General features: G+C 43.5%; 1 protein-coding gene across 1 annotated transcript in view; it reads right to left on the bottom strand.

The window, feature by feature from the left end:
* Positions 1–313: 313 nt before the first annotated feature.
* The window catches only part of xkr6b (XK, Kell blood group complex subunit-related family, member 6b), a 48284-nt gene continuing 21653 nt past the window's right edge, over positions 314–26944 (bottom strand). The window contains exons 2-3 of the mRNA XM_053887845.1: positions 7939–8135; positions 314–7860 (exon numbers count right to left, since the gene is read on the bottom strand). Of these exons, the coding sequence (XP_053743820.1) occupies positions 6890–7860; positions 7939–8135 (1168 nt within the window). The 3' untranslated portion in view covers positions 314–6889. The remainder of the gene's footprint in view (positions 7861–7938; positions 8136–26944) is intronic.

Raw genomic sequence — 26944 nt, 5'->3', positions numbered from 1 at the left:
GCTTCCTTTAAGTATAATATATGTCTTCTTCTTAAATTGTGTACTTCCCTATTAAAAAATAAAAATAAAAATAAATTATATATATATATATATATATATATATATATATATATATATATATATATATATATATATATATATATATATATATATATATAATTTATTTTATTTCTCTTAGTCTTAGTTTATTGACTCTTTTAAACTCCTTTTTTGTTTCCCCAACAATGTGAATTAAAACCAGAAACAGAATGTTTTCACAACCCTGTAAGAAAACCCACTCACAAAGTACTTCACTTTGAAATACTATATTTATTTGTCTCTTCTGGGATGAACAGTCTGATATATGAATCTACAGTAAGGCTTAACATTACATTTTCAGCATAATATTCTCTTTTGATCTAAAAACCAAACATACATTTAAAAAAAAAGAACTTTTTTAGCACCATATGATATTCATAATATTCATATTGTTCCCAAAGTTAGGGTCAAGGTACATTACTGGACATCAGTTTTTTTTTTCTTCTTCTTTTTTTCAGACCGGGGATTCCATTAAATCCATTTACTTACATGTTATACTTAACAACAACAAATAAACCATTCCTTATAAGTTCGCAGTCACAACATACAGTATCGGTATATACTTATATAAAAAAGCTACAGACTGTAGCAAATTTGCTGACTGACAATGTGCCAACGTTTGGGATACCCTTGGTAAATCATATAGCATTGGGAGTATCCTGAAAGACGAATACATCAACAGGCTAACACAACTGGATTAGAAACAAAGCAATATTTCCAATACATTTCATTAATAAAAAAATCATTTGACAACCATCATTGCTTCAATTCTCAACAAAATATTACAGTCAATTATACAGGAACAATGAAAATAATCACACACAGATTAAGGACATTTAAATGACTCTTTTTTTTCTGTTTTTTAAACAACACAACAATCACTTTCTATTGTATTCACCCAACTTCTATTAGAAGATCAAATATCATATGCCATTATTTAATCAAAAAGGAAATAAAAAAGACTGAATGAACATTGAATTTCTATTGGAGAGAGTTAATATTGGTTTTTCAGTGGACCAACAAATCCAAATGGCACCATTAAGTTCTGTTGTAAACGGTCCTGGGTCGACTTGGCGGGTTCAAGCATTTAGAACTGCAAGTATGTCTGTGTTGAAAGCAACAAAAAAAAAAGCCTAAATAAACAGATAAGTGAACTCATAAGTCCACGAGTGATAGCACCTTTTGCATGGGTTTATTTAGCACCACGTAATCAACAAGAAATCAGAAAGTTAGCAGGTTAAAAGTAGTAAATGCACCGTTTTATCAAATCATAATGCACAACGCTGCAAGCTGAGATGACTACCATGCAGCTGAGAGCTGTTACATCACTTCTGTGTGGGTCCGTCTGATTTTGAAAGGTATTTTAACTGATAGCGATTGTGATGTAACAGCGGCATGTAGAAAATTCAAAGTATTTCACATGAAAGATGCAGGCAGTTTTACATGATGACTGACAGATGTATTGTCAACAGAGAACACAACTTGGCACTGACGCAGGCATTCACACTTGTGTCACACCAAAAGCAAACTAACCATTGAAGGACTCACTTTTTAAGTGGCGTTTAATACTTTATTACCACAAAAGAAGCTGGCTGCTTCAACTCCTGACTGTATATAAGGCCATCATTCTCTTTGAATTCATAGGTGAGAGTCACTGAGGGAACTCAGCAACTCAAGGGGCGAAAACACATCGTGGGGTGAATGAAATGCACATTTAATGACACTCCTTTAACATGAAATAAAAATGGAAACAGAATGTGATCTGGAAGCTAATTTTATCATAAAACATTCCTGTGTTTTGAGGCAAAAATACATGACTTAAGCACCAGTTGGCATCACTTTTGTGCCTTTCATCAAATTCCTTTCCATCTGTATCAGTTTTTCAGATCAGTCTAAGATATTCTCTCATTATAAAACTGCTTGTCGAACAGGTTATGACATCAAAAACTTTGGAGATGATGTTGTTTTTATGTACTTTAGATTATCTCTTAATCTAAAGATGTTTTTAAGTCTCTAAATGATAAAATAATGACCTGATTTGGCCTTGTGTTTTTCATAATAATCTAAAAAATAGTTGCCCACAGAGGCTTGTCTGAGTCATGGTGTCTCTGAATCTCACACATCTGAATGAGTCCAGCCGAAAAACAGGTGAAGAGCTCAGTCAGATTTTAGCTTCTTACAGAAGTGAGATGTGGCAGATTTCCAAAATAAGGAAAACTGTGTACTTCATATATAATCTGCAGAAACAGGACGTACATAACCCTATAGATTGATGCTGGGAAAGTGAGATATAATACGTCGATAAATATGTCAATAATAATAACACCAATAATACTTAAATGGTGGTAGGCATTATTACACTATAATAAGCAAACAGATTGAGACAAATGAATCAATCTTTTTCACACTCAATTCTACAATGAGATTGGAGTTGGAAACTCCCCTCAACCAATGTTGCAGTCACTGCACTGTCAGTTACATTTGTAAGTGACATTAGCTTCAATTATCTCCCTTCAAGAGTAGAGAGTGAGAGGGGCCTGTGATTTATCGTCACGCTCAGCACACGGACACACCGCTGCCTCCCTCATTCATTCTGCAACATATCGATGTCAGAATCATAACTGCACACGCAGGCATGTGCTTTACACGCTCCCGTGAACTGACAAGCCATTACAGCTGAATAACGCGCCGATGAATGCCTGAACGTATTTTAATCTTGTTTTGATCTCAGACAAGTAGCTGGGCAGCTCATAGCATAGTCATATGATGTCCTTATATACAGTCGAAAACCAGGCTGTTCCGCCTGTCAGATTATCAAACCTTCAAAACAAATCATATGTAACACACGCACACACATTAATATTCAGTCGAATAGGAGTGATAAATTACCTCCATATGTTTAGTTTCAGCTTCACCTTACAATATTCGGGGGTTTCTTGCATCCAACTGTTAGGAAGAAATAAATAAATACATGTATGCTACAGCTCAGCATGAGCCGTATCACACTTAGACCACTGTAATAGATGAAATAAACCAGAAGACATGAATGTACGAGCTGAAATTATCTCTGACAATAAGCACCACTTGGATACAGCAGCTCAGTTTTTTTTAAGTTTTTGACGCTCTCGGATTCCAACTTCCACACACACATACACGCAACGTGAATGAGTCACAGTGTAGTTGTACCTGATTGGAGCATGTGTCCGTAAAGGTCAGAGGCTTTTGAGAAGTTGCACCGTGAACTGAACTGCAAACCATAATTTAGTAGCCTGACAGAAATGCTCTCTTAAAATGAAGACCCTCGAGGACATGCCTGGGAATGAGAACTGCATTGAGACACCCCTGAGTCAGCTGGTTTGGTGGTTCGTTGGTCCTGAGGAACTCCTGTGTTGGCGGCTTCACTAACCTCAGTCAAATCAAATCGACTATTGACATGGCTCTTTATTCACTAGAAGGACGAGAAAGTGCTCAGAATACTAAGGTAGATGACGATGAGATTTTTGCATACGTTACAAGAGTATTGACTTGTGCTGACTCGACAGTATTCAACATAACCTCAGGGATGTCCCCTCCTGACTTTTGAAGCTGTTGTTTTTTTCTTAGTGTGGTAATCATTATCGCACACTTTGGAAGACCAGGCTGAGACCAGGTGAAGACCTCTCTCTCATGTCCTCATGTAAAACATTTGCCAGAGTGGGGCCCTTCTCTGCAAGCAAAACTACTGACCTAGATTTTCAACCTGCTTTCCAATATTTGTTCAATGAAATTGTGTTTACAAATTCCCAATGGCCTCAGTATTTTCCTGCTCTCTGATTGGTCAGGGCAGGGCGAGGGTTAGTGTTCACCCTCAAGATATATAAAGCCTCTCTCTCCTTCATAACCTGCATTTTTGTGCAGCAATGATGGTTTCTATTGCATGGTATTTGGGTCTAAACAAGCTTGGGAACTTTGTCTGCTGGTTGACTGGGCCATGCCATTTGAATAGGTGGGACGACCAGGATCTGTCCCTCAAAGGTTTTTCTACCTTGTTTTATTTAATAAAAGATGGAGAATATGAACCAATATGCGTGCAGAAATGGTGCCAGCTGTGCAACAAGGAAGGGTGTAGAACATCAACAAAGTGGTTAGCACTAACCCTTACACAAAGTCATGACTTCAGGGAAGTAAGATCTCATGTAATGTGGTCATGCAGTGGTTGAGTGATAGAGACTGTTCCGTGTTTTGTGTTTTAATTTGTAGGAACTAAAGGCAAGTTGCTATTGCTTTACTTGAGAAATAATGTGATTAAAAACAATATATTAAAGAGAGCGTCTTCAGTTCAAAGTGGTCTCAGCCGGTCTTCATGTATAGTCCCGTGTCATTCTTCCGAGACAGACCAAATAAGAATTGAATGTAACCTAGACTGTCTGACATCTAACTCCAACCCAAGACCAGTCTCAAGACCTACACTAGGTGGTAGCACCTCATTGCATGTTCTCATGTCAGGATCTCCATTTTTATTTTCAGCATTGAGTTTTTTTGTGTCAAGAAGTTTTAGGGGAACACGCCAAGTCTCAGCACCATGGTGATGGCTAAAGAGGGCAGAGCAGCAACCGAGGATGGAGCAGAGAGAAAGGTAAGGGCTGAGGACACGTGCTTCCAGCAGTGGCATGAAAACATGATCTCACATCATTCAGGCCCATTAGCACCATCAGAACTCGCTCTCCTCTCCAACCCTGGCTTTATTGCCCCTCTCGCCTTCGCTTTTACAGGACCATGCTAGCAGGCACCTGTGTCGCGAGGGGATCCGTGGAGGTCTTTTGGTGACCCCCTTTGAGTCCCTGCCAAACACTGATGATGAGTTTGAAATGCAAGGTTTGTTCGAACAAAAGGTTTCATGTTCACCGTGGTAAAAGCAAATGTGGTCATAAAGAACGGACCTTCCACTCGAGGTTTTATTTCCCTCGGGGAATACATTTTTCATATTCACTACTGCGCTTGTTACAATATTTATTTCACTGACTTGGCACTGCAACATGTGCTCATGTACTTATGCGAGTGTGCGTTCTTTGGCATGACCATGACGTAGCACACAGAATAGCTTTTACATATATAGAATTGGCTACAGCGATCACATCAGAGAACACTGCAACAAATATCAACGTTTCTGTACATCTGCAGCTGGAAACTCATGGGAGCTGTTTTGTTTTGGCCACTAAATCATCTTTTAACTCTGATTCTGTATGTAACACAAGAAAACACTTTTCCATAACAAATAAGCTCAGCCAAAACGCACAGCAGCTTAATTCCAATTTCAACTTTGGTGTAAATTTAATAAAAAAAAAGATAAAGTGTAGAGATTTAGATGGACGCATTGAATGAGATTGGGATGTATGGAAAAAGTGCAAGTATATTTTTGTAGTTATGTTTTTACAGAACGCTTGAATTTGATTTTGCAGTCTTGAGTTGGTCAGGTCACCTTAAGCATCACATTCTAGCAGCAGTTGGTCATCATGGAGTTGAGTTTGATGGTCATTTCCCATCTTTTATGCACTCCTTTGCTCACACTTTAATAATCTTAATATATCTTTGCACAGTCATATAATAGGTACTTATAATTTGACCACATGTACCACATTTTGTATTCATAACTGAGACGTGTTAAGCAAAACAAGCTAGCAAACCTTATTCCCAGCCATGTCATCAAATATAAATTATGGCCTTGAACACAGGATAAAATGAAGTCATGATCTATTATATTTAGTCGTCTTATTAACAAAGCAGTGTCGCATGATGACCACGGGAATGTTGCAACTCTAGTTCCCTTGGTGGATGTCGAGTGCTTTTCAGAAATGACACCTTGTTTCTCAAAATATAGCCAAAGTGTATAAATGTACAATATAGCAGATGCTTTTTCTTTGATCGATAGGTAAACACATTTGTAAATATGCAAACACAAGTGATATTTTTTTTAAGATTAAGGAAGGGAATGCTGGAGGATCTGTTGAAGGTCTTTGCACTACAAAAATGTGTGCGCAGTTTTCAACACCTACAATCTTCAAAATGTCTTTGGAATGTTAGAACAATGTTTCTCTTCTGTCCAATCCGTAACAAAAGTTGTGCTCATTTGCGTTACATTCATCGTTCTGATCTCTGTCTTGTGCTGTAGCGTCAGGGTTGTAGCAATGGTTGACATACCGTGGATCTCCGCTGGGGGGCAGTCTGCACTGAGCGACTCTGTGAATCGGCAGAACCGATTGAAGGTCAGTGGGTTTTGTCTTCCACACATGATGATAAATGATATGATAAAATAAATGCGTTTAGACTAAGGAGTCTGTATTGTGGCCACGTGAGTAGAAAAGCGATGGTTTTGGTAAACATGATCAATCACACATCTGGATGGAGTCTCTAATATAAATGGCAGTAGAGTGAGAGATGTGCAAAGACCTGCGCCTCTGAGACTCTCCTCCATCATTCCCACCAGGCTTTGCCCCCGATCCCCCCGTCAGGACGAATCATGCCCTTCACAAGTATTCACAGGTTGAATTACCAACACGGCAAAATGCATTTCATAATGAAACATTCATATTATATCTACACTCATACAGAGCCCTCATCTATCAGAGGGCCCACATGAGATATTTCTATGTCACACTAGATACTTAAGCTTTATAATCTTCTCTTGTAATGATATTTTCCTCTAAAAATAAATCATAACTGTATCAAATAGATCTCCAGCAGAGGAATTGAGAGACTGTTGAGGTGAGGAGCGGGAGACGTCAGTACAAAGAGGCGGTGTCTTGAGAAAGGAGATGCATACGTGGATTTGCTGTTAGAAGGAGGATTCATATTGAAGGAGTTCGAACAGGAGTGGGCCGTCCCTGTACCTGATGCCCACCGCATTGGGGCTGATGTATTGCAGGACATTTATGGTCCTACGCAGACGCCGATCCACAAAATGCGCGTCCCAGGCGGGGTAGCGTTTTCTGGGCATATCTATTCTAATGAGAGGCCCCTCGGGTCTGATGGGTCTTCCGGTTGCGTCCACAGGCTCTGTGGTTCTCACCTGAAAAACAGGAAGGCAGGTGTCTGTGGCTGTTTCATCCGACTCCACTTGTTCCCCTGCCACAGCTCGTGTAGGCGTGGCTTGGGTAGCGCGTGGGCCCGGTGTTGGAGCCATGGGCTCCGCTTCTGGAGGTAAGGGAAGACCCCACAGCAGCTCAGCACAGCAAGAGCTTGCAAGCACCCTTAGTCGAGGGCCCATTGGGTGTAGAACCCCATAGTATAGAACCATGCAGGCTACCCCTGAGGCAAAGCACAGGAAGACGCCACAGAGGGCTAAAGAGGCGTAGGCGTCAGTGGTGGCATGATCCCGGTACGCATACCAAAGGGAGCTGAGTATGGCGTTCTCCAAAAACACCAGTATGTAATAGGCCACCATTCGGTAGCGCGTCCGTCCTTCTTGTACATTAAACCAGCAGAAGACGTAGACCACCCCTACTACCATATTAAAAAGGACCTCCTCCCACTTGGACATGCAGAAGTCGGTGCCACTATGGATCACCCAGAAGGCCATGGCGGACCAGTGAAGCATCACGAAAATGCCAAAGTAGATGTGGAACACCGAGGCAAAGAGGGCGAAGGAAAGCACCCTGGAGGAGATAGTGAAGAGGCGCCAGAGCAGGTGAAGGAGAGCACCTCGGTAACTCATGCTCTTCTTGTCATCACGTGAGTCCCGCAAGAGTTTGTGATAAGAGGCTAGCACCCAGGCCAAGGACAGCAGCGAGGATAGGGCCGACATACCTGCGCAGAAAAAGGAGGAGAGGAAAGGTGGGTGACAAGTGCAGTGCAAATGCAATGGCAGAGCAGGGAAGTGCTTACACTGGAGCGACTCCACCTTGTTGCTCTGAATCATGATGCAGAGCTGCAGCACCAGCTGGGGAGCGCTCTCCAGGAAAGTCTCCAGCATTCGCAGCATGTTGACATCTGCATACTCGTACATCATGGCCCAGTAGAAGCGGCGCTGGTTCTCCTTCTGCCGGTGACTCTGCACGCCTAAATACATGGTGCGGATGTACCTGTGGGCATAGAGTAAAACTCGTAAGCTTAAGGCCAAGGGCACTTTGAGCAGTTCCAGAGCAGGGGTGTCCAAACTGCTCCTCAAAGGGCCGGGGTGGGCAGGTCTTTGTTCCGACCAGTCAAGCACAGACGGTTTAACCAATACGGAGTCATCCACACCACCCCTGGCCTATGAAGACCAGATTGGCCACCCCTGTTCTCGAGGGTAGGTTTTTGGACGAAGCAACCTCTGACCTTTAATATGACATATGCTGTTCTACTTCAACAGGACATTTCCTCCCATAAAACCAGACATTTTTATTTTGAGCAGCAGCAATATGTGTTGCACTTGTTTAGCTCCGCCCCATTCGCAATGCTTGGTCCTTGGTTTGCTCACATGGAACCATTCCACTTCATTTAATGTTATGTAAGATAAGTATCACTATTGACACACATGACAGAGGTGCGAGAGTTTAACACGTCACGCAATGACACTCCTGAAAATTCCCACCTTTAAGCTGACTCTTAAGTGTTTGCTGGTAACAGTTGACATTTCCAGTTGTCATTTGGACTCGACATATTCTCAGTGTAACAGCGTTCTAACCTTTTTAGAGAACGCAAGCACCAGTCAACCTTCAGTTCTGTCAAAATACTCGGAAAAAGTGATTCTGAAAAAGAAGGAAATATGGCCGACAACTCGGTGCAACAGAATCCCCCCCCAAGTTTCCATGTCCCCTTTCTTATTTTAGTTGTTTCACAAGTAATTAAATGATGTGTCTCTTTGAATATTCACTGGTAAAGATACAGTATTTTTATATTGGAGCGTTTATACAAAAGACCAGTGCTAATGCAGAGCTATTTTTAGTGCCAGTGAAAGGGTTGTGGCCAGCAGGCCCCCACTGTGAGGATAGCACTCAGGCAGTCAGCACACTATTGTTCAGTCCGTGTTTCATGATGAAGGCCCCGCTGCATAATCTATTTCAACACAGGAGACGCGTCTTTGACTGCAGTCCTTCGTTTCTTTCGCTCAGACTCTTGTTCCGGCTCTGGCCAGAGGACATGAGTTTCTGCTTCCATCAAATGGTGTCTATCCTCTGATGAGATCGTGTTTACTGAGCAGTTTTCTGGAGAATTTCCAGAAGATATTTAAGGAGTCCACCAGTCTGATCAGGCCAGACAGGTTGATGGAACTCAGTTGGGGACTGTCTGTTTGTCTGTCTGCCTTTCACGCAGCCATATACTTGTCTGTCCATCTGTCTGTCTGTCTGTCCATCTGTCCTTCTGCCTGTCTGTCTGTCTGTCTATCTTTCAAACAGCCATATACCTGTCTACCTGTTTGTCCATTTAGGTGTCTATCAGCCATCCATCTGCATGTCTATTCATCCTTCTGTCTGTCTGTCTGTCTGCCTGTCTGTCATCCATCTATTCACTTGTCTATCCAGATATATTGTACACTGCTTAGCTACTTCCTCACTGACAAACTTCTCCTTCAACATGGTCATGAGCTGTTTGATTTTTTTTCAGGACTGTGGACAAAGAGAAGAGAGGGGAGCACCGACATAAGTTATGTGAGACTCAGGGCTGTTCCAGACACCCTTATATCCGCAGGTACAGGCTGGTATTCTGTGACATTTTCAGTCGGACTGGTAAATGTCAGACAGAGCAAGCGAACCCCCCTCCCTCTTTAATGACATACCACGGAGACCTGCACAAGCCCTTTTGCTTCCAACCCCCCAATATCCATTAGTCTGTATTTCCCTCGGATTCGTCTCAGCGGTCAGCAGCGCCACCATTGGAAACACTAATGGCGTCTGTAGTTCCTTCGCCTTGAAACGCCACAGCTACTAAAGAAGCTAAATGGATGCTGGTCCATGGGTGCCGAGACCCCCTTTTTTCGTAGTATATTCCGGTCACAATTCCAGTTCCAGTTTGGTGGACAGTGATGTCTGCGTCTAAACGCAGTTCAGCTGCACATTTTCTCTTCCTTGAGTATTTCTTAGGTTTCAGCAGAAATGGATTCAAGAGAAAACTATTTAACTTGTGGTTTCACTGGTGTCAGAAAAATCCAAACTCACTCCATCACACACAGGATTGTGTAATCACCACCTCAAAGCTGAAGTTTGGAAAGTTTTCTTTCAAAATGTTATTTCACATTACCAAGGTGTTTTGGGGACAAATGGACTTAAACCTTCACTAAAAATTTGCATGCTGTCAGCTGAACCGTCACTGTGGCTCAAGATAAGAAGAATAACAGGAGCGACCAGATCAGGGAGCAGGTGAGGGTCATGTGATCCTCAGTATTACACCGATTCTTCAGCTTTATCTCCTTACTCTCGAAAGAATCCCCTCTGTTCCTCTCACTGAAGCGCTCAGCTCCCCCTTTCACCTTACTATTAGCTCCGTTTCTCTTCTTCGGGGCACCTCATGAATTATTTGTGGCCAGATTGTAGCCATCGCTCATGGCTCATTAGGCCGTGTACACATGGCTGACTGGAAGCTGCAGATCCAGAGCTTCACGGGACAGATTCCCCTCTCCTGCAAACCTGAGAGACACCAGGCGCCTCCACACACATGTGCAGCTGTAAGCTAACTCATATGAATGCAACACACACGCATCAGTGTAACACAGTTGATATTCCACTAGTCAGAAATGGCTCAACTCTGAGCCCCTTCTTGCTTGCAGTGGTGATGGACAGGTTGACAGATGAAGACAAGACGGACGATGATGTTTGCAGAAGACATTGGGATCTGTGGTGAGAGCAGGGAGCAAGTGGAAAATAAGCTAGAGAGGTGGAGCTATGTCTTAGGAAAAGAGAGGAATGAAGCTTAGCTACAGTAAGACAGAACACTTCTTTCTCTTTGGGCTTCTCCCTTCAGAGGTGGCCACAGTGGATCATCTTCCTCCATGTCACCCTGTCCTCTGCTTCCTCTTCTCTCAAACCTACAAACCTCATGTCCTCTTCACCACCTCCATCGATCTCCTCTTTGGCCTTCCTCTCCACCTTCTGTCTGGCAGTTCCAACCTCAACATCTTCATCTACCAATGTACTGGCTCTCTCTCGCCTCTGTACATGTCCGAACCATCTCCATCTAGCTTCTCTGACTTTGTCTCCTAAACACCTGAGCACATGTGCTGTCCCCCTGATCTACTGCTTCCTGATCCTATTCAAGCTCAGCATCTTCATCTCTGCTACCTCCAGCTCTGCCTCCTGTCTTTTCCTCAGTGCCACTGTTTACAAACCATACAACATTGCTGGCCTCACCACCCTTTTGGACACTTTCCTTTTCATCCTTGCCGGAATCAGATTCAAGGGTTTGACTTCCCATGAATATCTACCAATTCATGCGAAATCATGTCATTTCCCTTCTATAGAAGACAAGGAGAAATCAATCTTTTCCGTAAGGATTGAGCATGGCGTTTGCCCATGTTTATATTACTTATGAGAGCAGGCACCTCTTTTCGAATGAAAGTCAGCATACAATTAGAGGAATTTCATTTAGTTCAATCCACTGTTTCCAATCTTGAATCATGTTTAATAAATGAACATATAATTAGAAAATCCTCCACCAAGTGGATCATTTCCACCCACAACAGAATCAGAACTGCTCACTGCGGGAATGCAATGTTATTATCAAAATTTATCAGAATCATTTGATACCTTATTTAGCATGTGGAATATCATTGATGACCTCAAGGAGACAGCAGGTGGCGGCGGTGTTGCGGTACCTTCTCGCTAGAACACATGGAGTATTTTGGCTATGGATTTGGAACACCATCAAAATGTATGCACCTTTGCGTTCTTTCGTAAGCGATCACGGTGGAGGTAATAACAATGTAGTTACAACCAATACTCAAACCATTGTTTGTCGAGTGGCTCTTGTATAAAATGTTTTGGAAAGTGAGAATGAGCTTCATCTGTGCACCTGTAGCATGAACCCAAGCACCCATCCTGGTCAACCATGACATGCTCAAGGTGTCAAACGCTCATCTTCACAGTGCAGATGGGCCATCTGTGAAGTCACTGCAAGGATCTGATCCAACATTTCAAACACATGGGATTATTTGAGGTGAGACAGATGGAGCCACACACTTGTTGTTTCATCAAAATAGTCAACGTCTGATGAGTCACCACGCCACCCATGCACTTCATGTCACTAGGTAGTAAGAAGACTCTGACTCAAGTGGAACGCTCTCTGTTGCAGGGGTGGGCCGGCTGTTGAGACGACACTCATGAGATGACTCGCAAGAGGATCATGAGGGCTAATGCAGCGGCGTGAAGAATGGCTGCAACAGGTGGATCAGACAGAACATGGGGGGCTGGCGTCCTCAGGGTTTGTGCACGAGTGTGTGGTGTAAACGTCAGCCAGCATGAGTCACCACACTCAACATATTCCATCGGTCTGTTCGGGAAATGCTACGAAAGCTGATTTAACTCAACATGCTTCATGGAAAAATGATGGAAAACACTTATTTCTCTTTCTCTGCAAGGTTATATAAGCGAGGACAAGACTGTGATTCAACCATATCTTCACCGCTGTTCAGCCTCAGATGGAATTTTGCTGACTTTATTTGAGCTATTTAAAAGAACACAGTCATGTGGACGGAGGCTGGGAGTTTGCTAGCTATAAACAGCGCTAACCAGATGAGCATCATTGTGACAGAGAGTCAAAATAGATCTGCTATTTTCCCTCATCTTTTCTAATCTCTCATGTTTTTAATTCAACAGATTCTAATTAAGCTGCTCACAAATTTGTGGCCACTCTGACGACACCTGAAAGCACTGCCAGTTTAATTTGTGTAGAATGACTATAGTATTATTTATTTTTACCAGAGGCAGAAGAGAAAAATCTTCAATTCCAATTTCTTGGAAGCCGTTTCAGATAATCCTATTAGGTCAATCCACTCCCTCCAGGCTCAGGTATCTGTTACATATGATCTCAGGTATAAAGAGAAAATATTATTATTACGCAGTCTGAAACAATAAATAGAACTTGTAACTGAATCTGCTTTCACCAGTTGAAGAAGCGAAAAAAGTCACCCAGAGGAGCAGTAACTGAGAGCGAAATTGCATTTAGGGAACTCAATCCTGTATGCTCCCAACACCAGTGTCTAAATGTGAGGCATTTACAACAGACCCTGAAAACGGAGAACATTGAGGGAATACTGGAAGCGTTAGTCAAATATTAATATTTCTTTTGAGACGTTTGGTTTTTAAATCAAATATCGATGAGGCACGAATAATAGATCAAGAGGTCTGAACTCTCAGTGTGTGTTTCTTGTCTCTTTGTTGGCCTCCTCTGAGAACACGGGTTACCTCCCACAGTCAAAAGCATGACTGATGACTCTGAATTGGTGTGAATGTGAGTGGTTGTCTGTTCAACTGTGATGGACTGGTGACCTTTCCAGGGTGTCCCTCACCTCTCACGCATTTTGTATATTTAAACTAACTTTGCCAAGACACCTCTGTTTAGTATTTGAAAAGCTCTGCAAAATGGTAGTAATGTTTTGGTTCTGAAATAAATTTGAAAAATAAATTGCATAGAAGAATTTCTACTTTCTTTTGTTTTATAACATCAATATTGTCATCTGGGCTTGTTTTCACTTTCCCAATTTAAATGAACCATTTATTATGACGTCTTTCCACCTGTATTGGTTGAGGTTGGAACCGGCGGCTTTTGAAGTTTGCATCTCACCCAACATCAGATCGCTCTCCACCCTCCTCACGGCAGTGAAAAGCAGCCCGGATTCTGAACACGGTCCTGAGATGTGATCTGAGTCCCTGCTGGCCAATCAGATACACTTCTCTCTGGATCTCTGACCAGACCATTTGGGCAAATCCCGCAGCGGGAGCTGCTCACGACCTTAATATATAGATATGGGGCTGACATGATCCGATCTGAAGGAGGCGAAGCTGAGATGGCAGCTCCTGCCTCCATGTTTCTCAGCACCTCTGAAGGCTCAACTGTAGTGCATCATTACTATGGTTTGTCTGGAAAGTATTTAAGCAGGATTTATTTTTCAAACATCAACCTTCAAATGTGGGTTCTTATCATCATCCGTTGTATATTGATGGAGACTATAACAATAAAAAAAAAGTCACGCTTCTTATAGTGCGTATTCACCTTGTATTTGTGCATTGTGTTTTATTCTCGCTCATCTTAAAGGCTTCAGGATGTGATGCAGTCCGTGGACTGAGCAAACATCAAGCCCCTGAGTGTCACGCGGACCTCCTCTCAGCTCATTTGTTGCCCCGGCAACCATCCTCAGGTATCCCAAATCACTCAGCTGCGATCACGTGGCACGGCGGCTTCAATTAGACTGCAAGACGGCGATGTTGCAAGAGCAAGAGGAGGAGGAGGAGTAAGGTGGTGACCCTTTCACTCACTGTTCTGCACCGAGGAGGCAGAGCAGACGCAGGTCCCATGAGCAAGGTGATGGATGGAGACGATAGAACGCGCTAATTCCAAGATAATTCAGGATTCTTGGCCCATAATGAACTAAAGTCTGATCCAGATAAGGAGTCGAGATCTGCACTAATGTTCCTTTGCCTTTCACACACAAAAGACTATTGATCACATTAACTGGACATTAGCAGCAATCAAAGGCGGTCGGTCAGCAGAACTCTAATAAAGGCCAGGCTTAATTACCAGCTGATTCCAGCCACGGGATTGTAAAGCAGAATTAAAAACACTTTGACTCTGCTCAGGCCGACTCAGGGCACGTAGCACGAAGACATAATGAGAAGCCGAAGATTAACAGTCCGAGATCTGAAAAAAGTCTGATCAAAACAAACAAGGCTCCATCCAGCAAGTTAAGAATCCGTCTCAGTCTTTCTCGCACATCCAACGTCTCAGTCGAGTCTCGGAATTCAATGCCTTTATTCTGGGTATTTTGTCAAGACCATTGACTGTGTTTTTTTTTAGTCACAAATGTGTGAAATTCTGAAGTTAAAATGCAACCTTTTATTACATTCTAAATGAAAACACTTCACATCTTAGTCTCGCCAATATGCTCCAATAGCCAATGAGTCCTGGAGCTACACCAAGTCTTGGTCCTGGTCTCGGTCTTGCCCACCCAAAGTCTTGGGACTTAGTCTCACCCCTCCTCAGTCTTGGAGAAGCCATTCTTACTGGCACGGCATCCAATAGTGACTATCCTCAAGTCCTATGTTGATGTCAAAGTCAGCATTCGGCATTGCATGTTGATACAGAAGTGTTCTTTTTCCCTTCCCTTGACCCTCTTCTCTATACTGCAATTTGGATGTCACTATATAGTGCCATATGTGCCCCGCCTTGGGTGACTCAGTCTCGCTCCCTCAGAGTCTTGGTCTCATCCCTCCCCATTTTGTCTTGGACTAAGCTTACGGCTCATTTCTCCTCATTTCCGCCATATTTCTGCACAAGCTTACGGATACAGACCAAACGGAGCAGTACCACTGGGGGGCAGTGTCGCAGTTGCTACCTTTTACGCAGCTCGAATGAGACGCGAAAGAAGACATAACAATGGTGGACATTCTTCATCCTATAGTGCCGATATATTTAACTGCCTCACCGACCACCGCTTACTACAACGCTGCCTCCGTTTCGTCTTTTGTGCAAGAGGTACATTATCATGACTTCTTCCACAGTTGGCATGTCGGTTTTGGAGTTTGTCGTCATAACCCTTTGACGCTGGGCTGCTCCCCCTGGTGGATATGTTGGTGAACAGCAAAATACCAATGTAGAGAACTCATGATCAGTGACGGTAACATTATTTGAAATGGGTGTGTACAATTTGGTACCAAAAGGAAGCATAAGTGGGCCTCTGGAGGTCTCAGCTACAACCCAAGTAACGGTTAGTCAGGTTAGCGTTATTTGTATTAATAATCTTTGTTTCTTGTTGGAAGTTGGATGATTTTGCTCTGTGCCATAGGAAAATACAACCCATTCCTTCCCTGAAGAGCTTCAAGGGAGGAACAGTGAGATACATTATACAGTAGGTACAAGAAGAAAGAATAATTTTGCACAAATGTGATCCATGCCAGGGAAGAGTCGATGAGATGATAAAAATGAATCCTGCTCATCATCTTGTGAAGTGTGTACACAGAGCGAGCGACTGTGGCCTCTGGAGTCTCAGCGGTGGCAGGAGATAATGGACGAGAAGGCGTACACCGCACGTCAATAATGAGCCGGGCTGGCTTTCATCTCGTGCATCCCCAACAAGCTGTCTGTCGAATTAGCAGGTTGTGAATGTATCTGTAAATGCACCTGTGAAAATAGGGCAAGTTTGAAACTGCTGCGCGTGGGAGCTTCGGTGAGTTCCCCCGGGCTTACGGTGTAAAGAGGACGATTAATGCGCAGATACAAGCTATACACTGGAGCACATGTGCATTAGCGAGCGACAGCACGTGCGCTGTAACACGGAGCCGCCCCCTGTATTTGCATGTCTGGAGTGGAAACATCCATCACCATCATGAAGGCGCTGCAAAATAAGCGAGGCAGCCACCGCCGGCGCTCTCCTGAGAGCGACTGAACATACTCTCAAATCTTTACCGCAGCGTGATCAAACGCTTCCTAAATGGTTGCACCTCCGGGGGAAATGGGATGCACACTGACGGATGCTGTTTTATCTCTTTTCTCATGCATCCTTTGCCGTCACTCGTCGCACGCTAGAGAACACCTGAAGTAGAACCACACGGCTGCCTTCCTCCATCTGCAGCAGTTTGGCCAGAGTGGCTCATTCCATTTTGGGGGGCTGGATGGGGGATTACCGGGCAGTGCTGAAGAGGAGGAGGAGGAGTGGGGGGCTTGGAAGTGGTACGGCCCGATAGATAGAGAAGCAAGAGGCAGTGTTTGTGAGCGGAATAGTAAAAAGAGCCCCGGAGACACGGCGGGAGGAAGGGAGTGAGTACGGTGGACTGGAGGCACAGAGCCAGAAAATTGCATTGCGTGCTCGGTGATTAGTTTACCTCCTGGGTCTCCTCCTCTCCGCTACACTCCACCAGCGTCTTCAGTCGTCGTCTCTTTCTACCTGTTCCTCTGTCACTACATCAGACTGTCACTCGTCTCCATTCTCACCTCCTCTTTCTCGCCGTCCTGTGCTCTCCACAGCAGTTATCTCTCCGCCTCTCCTCTCGATCTCTGTCTCACTCTCCTCCACTCGTCCTCCTTTCCTGCTCTTGTCTGCTGACTTGGCTATCACCTCCATTCTTGTCTTATCTTCATCGCTTGGAAAAATGCATAATGCAACCTAACCTGTCAGCAAGCACATAAAAGCCCAGGAGAAAAGGCCTGAATGAGCAATGAACAACTTGATCTCACGCCTTTTTGAAAGCCCCAGGCTGATAAACCGCTTTAATAAAGGCACTGAACCACTACTGTCATGTCCCTAATATAAAAATCACTTGCCTACTTTTTTATTTTTTTTAATTTTTTTTCCCCATTTAATTTTGATTTAATGATATAAATACAAGTACAAATTTAATGTTGAATTTTCATTTTTTTTAAGATCACCATTATGTAAAACCATCCAACTTTATTTTTCAAATATTAAATCCCTGTTTTAAAATTACATATTTAAAAAATCTGAGCCATTTTCCCCCCGACAGTCCTCTCACCGACGGCTGCAAGTTTAGGGTCTTGACAGAAAGATCAACCCACCACAGAGAGATAGGGGTGTGGGGCTCAGTCATCCAGGAGAGACTCAAAGTGGAAAAGATGAGGTGGCTCAGGCAACCTTTTAGGAAGCCTCCTTCCGTCTTGCTGAGGTGTTCTCCAGCAGAGAGGAGGACCCTGGACAAGTTGGTCTGGGTTTTCCCTGAAACACTTAGAGGTTGCTGGTGGGAGGAAAGTCTTGCTCTCGGCACAGCTGCTGTTGATTCTTGCTTAACTGTTTACGTATTTTTCTATCCTCTGCATAATTTTTATTAATGTTAAACAGTGAATTATACCTTAGTTAAACATTAAAGATCATCTACTGTATATATATATTTTTTTATTTCCATCCTTTTCTGTCCTTCCTTTGCTCTATTTAAACCAACTAGCTGCCAGAATGGAATGAAAACCACTCTAATCATTCACCATTTTCCTCAGCGCTCTTGCAATTACCATGAACACGCTTCCACAGCTGAATATGACCAGAAGCAAAAAAAACGTCTTCGCAGTGTACAGCTCTCCAGCAGCACTGGCTCCGACTCCTTTCTGACTGTCTAGCAGCAAAAGCTCACAGTCATATTTGACAAAGGCAGCTTTCAGTCTTTAGCAATTTAGTGGAGCATTAGCGCAACACTGCTAATTATAGTCTTAAGAGCCACAAACAAACGCTTCGAGTGCCTGCAAGTATGTGACGAGTGCTGATACTGAGTGAGTGGCAGTCGACCAACTCGCCCCTTTTTCGCTTTGGAGCTCTCTGAAAAGCAACTGGGTCAAGCCTTTTCTTCTTAATCTGTGCATAATCTGTTTTGTCGGAACAGGTCAGGAGGGAGTCCATATGCAGAAGGTCTCTACAGTCTTCATGTACAAAAAGTCATGCGACGCGTGAGTATGAAGCTACCATATTTTCCGGACTATAGAGCGCACCGGAATATTAGCCGCACCCACATAATTTAAGAAGGAAAATAAACCTTTTCGTACATAAACCGCACTGGTCCACAAGGTGCACTGGTGCTGTCTGCGCCACAGACAATGCATGAGAGTCACTTCCAGTGATCCACTTCCATTTAAATTGTTGAAAATGCGCTGTTTTCACCCTCCAGTAGATCGCCTCTGTTGGCAGCTTCCCCCAAGTTCCCACTCTGGACGTTTGCAAAAGTTTCAGATTCAGGTGGCCAAAGAATGCTGCATCTGACACGCACAAATTCACTCGATTCCGTCTTAAAACGACACATGTGAAAAGCTGGTCACCTGGCTCGGTGAAATGAAGGATTATTTCTTGGGCAATATGCTTCGCGTTCCGAATGTCACGCTTAGACCGGCGAGTGTCTGCGAGTGACCGCTGGTTCCCGCACCTACATAAGCATGGAAAACTCTCTGTGCACCGTCAAGTGCTGGTGTTTTGAATATTGTTTTTAATTTGTGACTGCTTTTAACGTGACAAACTTTACATGACAGACTGAAAAAAAAACAGTAGACATGCTGTTGCCAAGTGAGCGGCGATCCACGCCGAGATCAGCCTAAAAATCCATATATTTGCCACATCGTATATGATCTGAGACATTCACCGTTGCAGAGTGAAGAAGAAATGTCAAGGTACTTATTTGACTTCATACCTGGACAGCATCTCCTCCCTGGATTTAGAAGGAACACCAGAACACTGCCGAAAATGAATAATCTCTTTCTTCGCTTATCATCAGCAAATCCTGAAAATTACACTGAAACACTGGATCATGTAATATCCTTGGTAAAGCTAATTCATTTCAAGTGTTTGACCCTAAAGTATGCTCCTCTGAAATTACATTGTTTGCATCCAAACCTATGAATGTCCCATCAGTAGACAGACCCAGCCCACCCCTCTGCTCAGAACCGTTCCCTCACACAGACTGTCAGTTCGGGGAAAAGGCTTGGAGCTTTGTGCTAACTCAGGGGGGGATCCAGTGACATCGAGCATATGTGCGACTCCAGAACTGCTTGTCACTTGACAGGCCCAGTGAACTAAACCTGCTCTGACAGATCAGAGTATCAGCCCGGCGGCACCGAGGACGTACAAGCAGCCGTTCAAGAGGATGTCAGTCACAGTAGACAAAGTTGTACAGTGACAAACAGACGCTGCTAATACAAATACTAGCAGATCTGCCATGTCATCCATAGTCTAATATTGCAGCTCACACATTCATTGTTTTAAATGGACCACCCCTTCAACAAGACAAACCAGGTGTTTAGATACTACCAAATCTTTTTAGTATATATAATATAATAATGCAAATTCATGCACAATTGAGTTATGATCTGCGGTTTTGACCTTTTTATTCGCCTAAAATGCCAGAACGCTGGTGAGGCTCAACAAAACAAGCAGATGTTCCGATGTACAAAGTAGACTGCTGTTCCATTGGGGCATCACCCCCACTAGTCCACCCAGCACCAAAATTCTCACACTGTATGATGTCAATCCTCAGAGAGGTAACCTGGATTTGGTGTAAGCTTTAAAAAAAAACAGAGAGTGCCGCAGCAACACTCACTCACGGGTTGAGCATTTAGACGGGGTAAAAACACTGGTGGGGGATGGGCTTGGATCAATGACGGTGTCCAGGGAACTCTTTTACTCAACCATGAAACTATGTGAGGAACACGGCGTATAATACATGGGGTCCACCTCCTGACATAAGACCCAGACCTTTGCCACTGTCAGCGGATCCATCCAACATCAGGTCACAGTGTGGGCTAAAAACCTTTTTGCCCCAAAAAAAAAACCAAACCAAAAAAAAGTAATGTCAACAGAAGCCTTGTGTAGAGCATAGCTGCGCCATCTTGATATCTAGGCCTCAGGGTGAGAGGAAATGACTGTGATATGCTACACACTGAGCTTGAAAAACAGGCAGCCGGGAGGAATGATGAAAAAAAACTGATAAGATCTGATGTTTTTTTTAGCGGTAAACGTCTGGAAGAAAGCAAGTGATCAAAGAGTGTTTGTATTCTCCTCAGTGGTGATACTTTCTAACCCAAAAAGTGATATCCACGGAATGTTCCCGCAATACCAGAGGTGTATGGTACTTTCCGGTTTCTTTTGTGTGTTGATCTGGCAACGAAAATGGATTTTCACTCCCAGGATTTCTGGCGGGAGCAAAAACTGTCTTCCCAAGTGACGTCTAATTTTGGTTTAAAGATACCAAACAGGATATATGTGGTGACTTTTTCAGTCAGAGCTAAAGCAGTTTTGTTCAGTAGATTCACAAGCAAGAAACCAGGAGAAAGGAGAGGAGAAAATGGGTTCAGAAAAACTTGCTGTTGCTGTTGCGTGGAAGAGAATTGTGAGGAAATCAGAGCTGAATGGAATTCACTGAAATGGAGTGAAATTTGGGGAGAAATTCAGTCGATTCGATACCTTCTGAACCATCTGAGCCTCTGTGTGGGTGAGTGACAGGAAGAACTACTGAAGAGCAGGATAGAAAATTGTCTAGAGGAGAGGCACTACTTCTGTTTTAGGAGTAAGAAAAGGATGTTGGAACCAATTGACAGGAGCTAGAGGAGCTGCCAAAGAAACCCAGGGCTTCTGCCATGGGGCTCTACAGCGAGAGAAACAGATTCCCTGGAGCCAAGCAATAGTAACTGGACACCAAAATGTTGCTGTCTCGGATGTCTCCTGATGAATTGGACGGAGGAAATGAGCGCGAGGGAAAGAGAAGAGTAGGTGGGACGGGAATGGAGAAAACCTAATGTTCAGGCATGGAGCCAGCACTTCCATTTCCATTCACAAAACGGAACAGCATGTTCAGCTGAGAGCCAGGGGAGGAACTGTGTCTGGAGGAGTGTGCTCGTGCCTCAGTCACTGGAACATGGAGAAGGCGTGGCAGTCGCTCAGGAGAGAGGTGAAGAACATGAGCTACTGAGGTGGGCAGTCGCTGTGGTCCAGTGGGAATAAGTCTGAGTGGGCTGCATACACAGTGTGTGCATGGACATTAGTTACAAATATACTTTAAAAAAGTTCAGAAAAGCCAAGAGCGGAGCGAGAGAATCACCCACAGAGCTTTGAAGAGTTTCTTCCAGCTGGTGACCCTCTCTCTTTAAAGGAGCTGCCCTGCTGAGGAAACTATTTCTGCTTACTGAACTCAGTAATCTATTTAAGAGAGGTCACACATATATATCTTATATTTTCTTGTATAAAAAAGAGACTTGGATGATAAAATGTGAATCTGCCTCCACAGAACAGGAGCATGTAATGAGCTTAGACATCTCTGGCGACCATTTCAGCAGCAATTGCCCACGGCAGCGATTACTGAGTCCGATTCACAAAGAGAGCATTTGTCCCGTGTGGACATCAGGCGAGAGGAGGTGCTCACTGTGGCCCAACGGTCCGTTGCAGGGCCACGATAAGACAGACGGACATGCCCTCCTAAACTGTGGAGCCAGGTTTGGACAAAATTGGATTTCCTGCTGTTGCCACTGTTGAGTTAGAGAGAGCTGCCAGATAACCATGGTCATGGTCGCAGTGTTAGAGAGTTAGATACACCAATAGATGGCCATGTAGGACAAAGCAACATCTAAACAAAGATGTATTTTGTCAAAATAAACAACAGAAATCCAGAAAATAGTGTGTGAAATCCAATTATAGTCATCTTTTGATTTAAATCCTGGTCTCGCATGAGTGTGAAACTAGTCAAGACAGTGGACACAGATGAAGAGCTCTTGTGGGGAGTTTAAGTCACAAAACATGGGCCCTCATGCATCAGATTCTAGCATTCTGATTGGATGAATATCAGGTGCCATGTGTCCATTTCATGACCGTAATTGGCTAAGCTGCTGTGCTGACGTAGCACTTTTCCCAGCGCCCCACAGCCAGTATGTAGCACACAGATAGCTCCAAAATATGGTTTATATTTTCATAGGTGACATGTTTTAGTGCGGTGTAAACAGTCCGCCACTTAAAACATATATGATTATTAATCCAATATGATTTATATAAAAAAAAAATGCTTTTAGAATGTGGAGTACTTGACTATCTGCCAGTGAAATCAGGTTATAAAAAACTTGGACTTTAATTTTAAATCTTATGAAAAATTAAAAAATACGTAATACACATTAGTTCATTATTAAATCTGAAAATTGTAACTTTTTTTATATGAATTCAGGGGAAATATTTGCGTTGTTTAAAATAATTGACACGAAAAAAGTTTTTTTAAAATCTTTTGATCCATTATTTAACTCCAAATGTTTATTGCAGAAAACACAGACACAGATTTTGGTGATGAGAAAGCAGTAGTTCAGACCTATGTACCCACTGGCCTGTGTTCGCTCAGTTAATCCAAATCTCGCTGCGGAAACCCCCAAAAGATCAACCTTGTTTTGCATGAAGGTCGGCTTTTGCATTTGCAAAGCAAAAGCTCAGCAGACTTTCTCACAGGATCACATGCTCCAGGTCAAGGATTAGTTTTTAAGATGAGATGGAACTAGAGAGACAAACCAAAATATAGATTTAGGATTCACACGCAGCGACCTGAGGAGACAACTTCCACAGTGGTTGCAAGGGAAAAGGCGAGGCGAAAGTAGGACAAAGATGTGTGGGCCTGACCGTGGAGGAACAGCAGCTCTAATCGACTCTGAGCAGCTGCTTTTACTCCAGCGTTCTCCCAGGGAGGGCAGCCAAAACCCCTCTAATGCTTCAACATCAAGGAGGAAAGTGGAAATCACACTGGCTGCTGTTAGAGCAGCGTGTGGCTTAAGAGAAGGCTGAGGTTCAAACGGGATTGTGTCCCTCTGACATTGTCTGCGTTGAACCACATTCAAGAGCAGACACAGTGAAACAGGAAATGGCGCGTTTGTGGCCATTGTGGGTTTTGAAGAAAATCTGTTTTGGGGGAAACACAATAGAGGCTGTCGAGCTGTCTGAGTTATACTATGACGAAAGTCTGGCAGGGGCAGCTCCAGAAGCTTAGTTTGGGATTTGGCATCGCTTATAACTGATTGGCTGCTTTCAAGCGTCTCTCACAACTCACAGTCTGAGTTGAGCTGGAGACTCAAAATACGAATTAATTACTAATAAATCGCTACGTTCTCTTATCTGTTAAACATCTTGCACTGCTCTCATGTGAAACCCTCGAGCAGGAGGCTTCATTTCCGGTGTACTGAAGGCCCAGTTGTGTGTGTTGGTGTGGTCATACGCATCATTGGTTTCCTGAGAGACCTTAGGAAGCAATAAAGGCCAGATTGACCTCTTCAACTGACTTCCTGTCTGAACAACTCTCCTCTACATTTTTAGGAGAAATGCAGTGGCACTCTCTACAGAGTGATCCAAGTGTTTGTTAACACAGGCAGCACCTAAATCCATGGTCCAGAGTGGGGACTTTTGTGATGGTGCCGGCTTCGTCGCTGTGTAAACGCTGCTCAAGAGTTCAAGAATGTAACTTGTGTATGTATGTGCACTCTCTTCACTTCATCATCAAGTAACTGTGAAATGCACAGCCGTTTCACAGGCTTTAAATAGCAATTGACACGTTGCTACAAATAGAATAAATTGAGCTCCATCCCATGGCTGACCAAACCCCAGTCACCATGCAACGCTGAAGACTGCCTACGTCGCAAAAGGCAACTTTCCCAATGTCAATATATGACGCCATGAGAGTGAAGATGTAGACGTAGTGACTGTGTGCAAGCGTCTCCTCAATATTCTCGGATGATTTTCATCCAAAATAAAACAGTGTTGGTGGAATATATTAAGACAAACCATGATGGTTCTTTGACCTTCTTCAGGTATCCCCTGAAAATATGCTGCCTCTCATAGAGGAGCCGCATGAACATGTTGAGATCATATTGACGACAGCTGTGGGTCTGCCATGGTTTGTAGTGGACCGGAGGGGACACAGCTACTACAAATACTGTCACTTTTCTAAGAACTATGGTTAAAAAACTAACTTGTATGCTGATCACTTTTTCATGGGTCTGTCTTTACGAATAGGCGTCTTAGAAGTCATTGATCAACTTCCGCTCCAGACGTCCCCCTGGCTCTTCAGCAGATTCAGCCATTTTCACGCTGGATTGTTCTTCCAGGGCATTCCAAGGTCATTCCTTTCATTTTTGTTGCCTTCATTGCATCACGCTGCCTACTGTATCCCAAGTTTATTCCACATTAAAGAGGGTAAGAGATGGCTGGCGGTCGATGATTGACACTCGGATTTCTCAGTGTTATCCTCCACCGTCTTAGTCACGACCAAAATAGATCTGCTTATACACGGAACGCTCAAGGAAACAAAATAAATAATTAATAGGTGAGTAAATGGTGCTTCGCCTTTAGGGATTTATCCCTCTTTGGTCTCTTCAACTCGCTTTCAAAGTCTGCTCTTCAAACGCTTTTGTCACAGGTGTTCTCACGACGCAGCAAACTAAACATCTGGGAGAGGATAATTAGCAGGTTTGTGAGCACGTCCTCAAGTGTGTTTTCACTGCGGTCCCCACCCCAATTTACATCAGACCTCATCCACCGTCTGTGACACACTTTCATCAAAGGAATCGCACCAGTGAGACTTTCCCTCTCAAAGATTTGACAAGTGCAAACCAAAGCAGGATAGTTCAGGTTTTTAAGCGCAGACCAAGTAGCACATGCTGCAAATAGAGCCGCACCACGTCAACCGAAAACGGGCTTTGGGTTTTGGATTGCAAGAGTGGATCACTCCTACAGCGAATGGAAGCTCTTTTGACTCATTGGAGTGGCGCCACCTACTCATCTGTCTCACACGTAGATGTTCCTTGATATATCTAGTACCTCATTTGATGCCTCAGACATGGAATTTGAATATGGATTTCTTTATGGGGCAAGTCAAGTTCAAGTCAAGTGAAATGAAAAGTAGCCATCAATCTGATTTGCACTGTAAATACTGAAACTAAACAGTCATATACTGCATTATATTAATGTATTGCCATGTAATTTCAATGTAAACAAAACCACCTGAAAGCCAGAGGCAGGTGTTCCAGGCAAGACCCTGGGGAAGACCCAGGACTCACTGGAAAGATTATGTCTCCGGTCTGGCCTGGGAACGCCTCGGGATCCGCCGGGAGGAGCTGGAGGAGGTTTGTGCGGATCGGGATGTTTGGGCTTCCCTGCTCCGAATGCTGCCTCCTCCAGAAGGTACTAGTCCTTGTATGATGCCTTGGGAGTTAAGGGTGAGACTGGGGGTTAAATTGAGTGACCTTCAACCAATGCCAGGGAGGTCAAGCTTGTGGTTCAACTGAAAGTTCAAATGTGTCATTATCGTACGCAAGTCTAGTCAAGATTCTGTCACTTGTTATTGTTAGACTAAGGAGATTCTGAATTAGGGGAGCATGTGTCGGGTTAACTAAAGAGGGAAGTGAAAAGGACCAGAAGGACCCGACCAGGAAACCTTAGTGATGGCAGCTATTTCGGGAGGGACATACATTAGACAAACACTTCCTGTATTCCTCCCATATCAAGTCTTTCCAAGCTCACTTTGAACAGCCATTGAGCGACACATGACTGGGAGCTAGCTTTGAAGGCTCCGACGTCGAGCATGCGCAGTAGCGGCCGGTCAATAAGTCATTAGCGGAGGCTTCAATGGAACTTGCTCACCTTGTGAAGCGGTGCTCTGACCCACAGCCTCAGACTATCCCCTCAGATCCCTGTGTGCCGCTTCATCCAGCCCATCCAAAGGACAAACTGGATTAAAGAAGTGGATCTTCCCTTTCAAATTTTAGATGGATTACCAACGACACCATCACATCAAAAAGCTATGCTCACATTAGTCAAACAAAATGCTCAAACAAAAAGCGTCTCTCTGCTTTAATATTGCATTGACAAAAACGTCTTATGAACCCCCACTGTTTTGACTGGAAAGCTGTGCAGGCAAACAAGTTATTCCATCTGTTTTGGCTTCATGAAATATCAGGCTCCAGAATCAATAACAGTCACAATGAAAAGGAATAATTGGAGCTATGATTCTGAGTTGGTGTCGGATCGCTTTTCATTTATCATGGTCACATCTTTTCCCGTGGAAAATCCCATTGGAAAAAAAAAGAATCCAACGTCTCCTCTCATTCTCAGCTCAAGCGCAAACAACATCCAGGGGAGAGTGAATTCTACCAGACGATTCAGCACACGCCGATGTTTAGCCATAACAGGAGACAGTTAGCCGAGTTGTCAGCCAAGTGCGATCCAAAACCAGTCATGCCCTGACTGTCATTTAAAGCCTAA

This window comes from Synchiropus splendidus, chromosome 15, assembly GCF_027744825.2.
Source record: "Synchiropus splendidus isolate RoL2022-P1 chromosome 15, RoL_Sspl_1.0, whole genome shotgun sequence".
Lineage (NCBI taxonomy): Eukaryota > Metazoa > Chordata > Actinopteri > Syngnathiformes > Callionymidae > Synchiropus > Synchiropus splendidus.
Note: the sequence above shows the minus strand (reverse complement) of the source record. Positions and strands in the feature narration are given on the sequence as shown.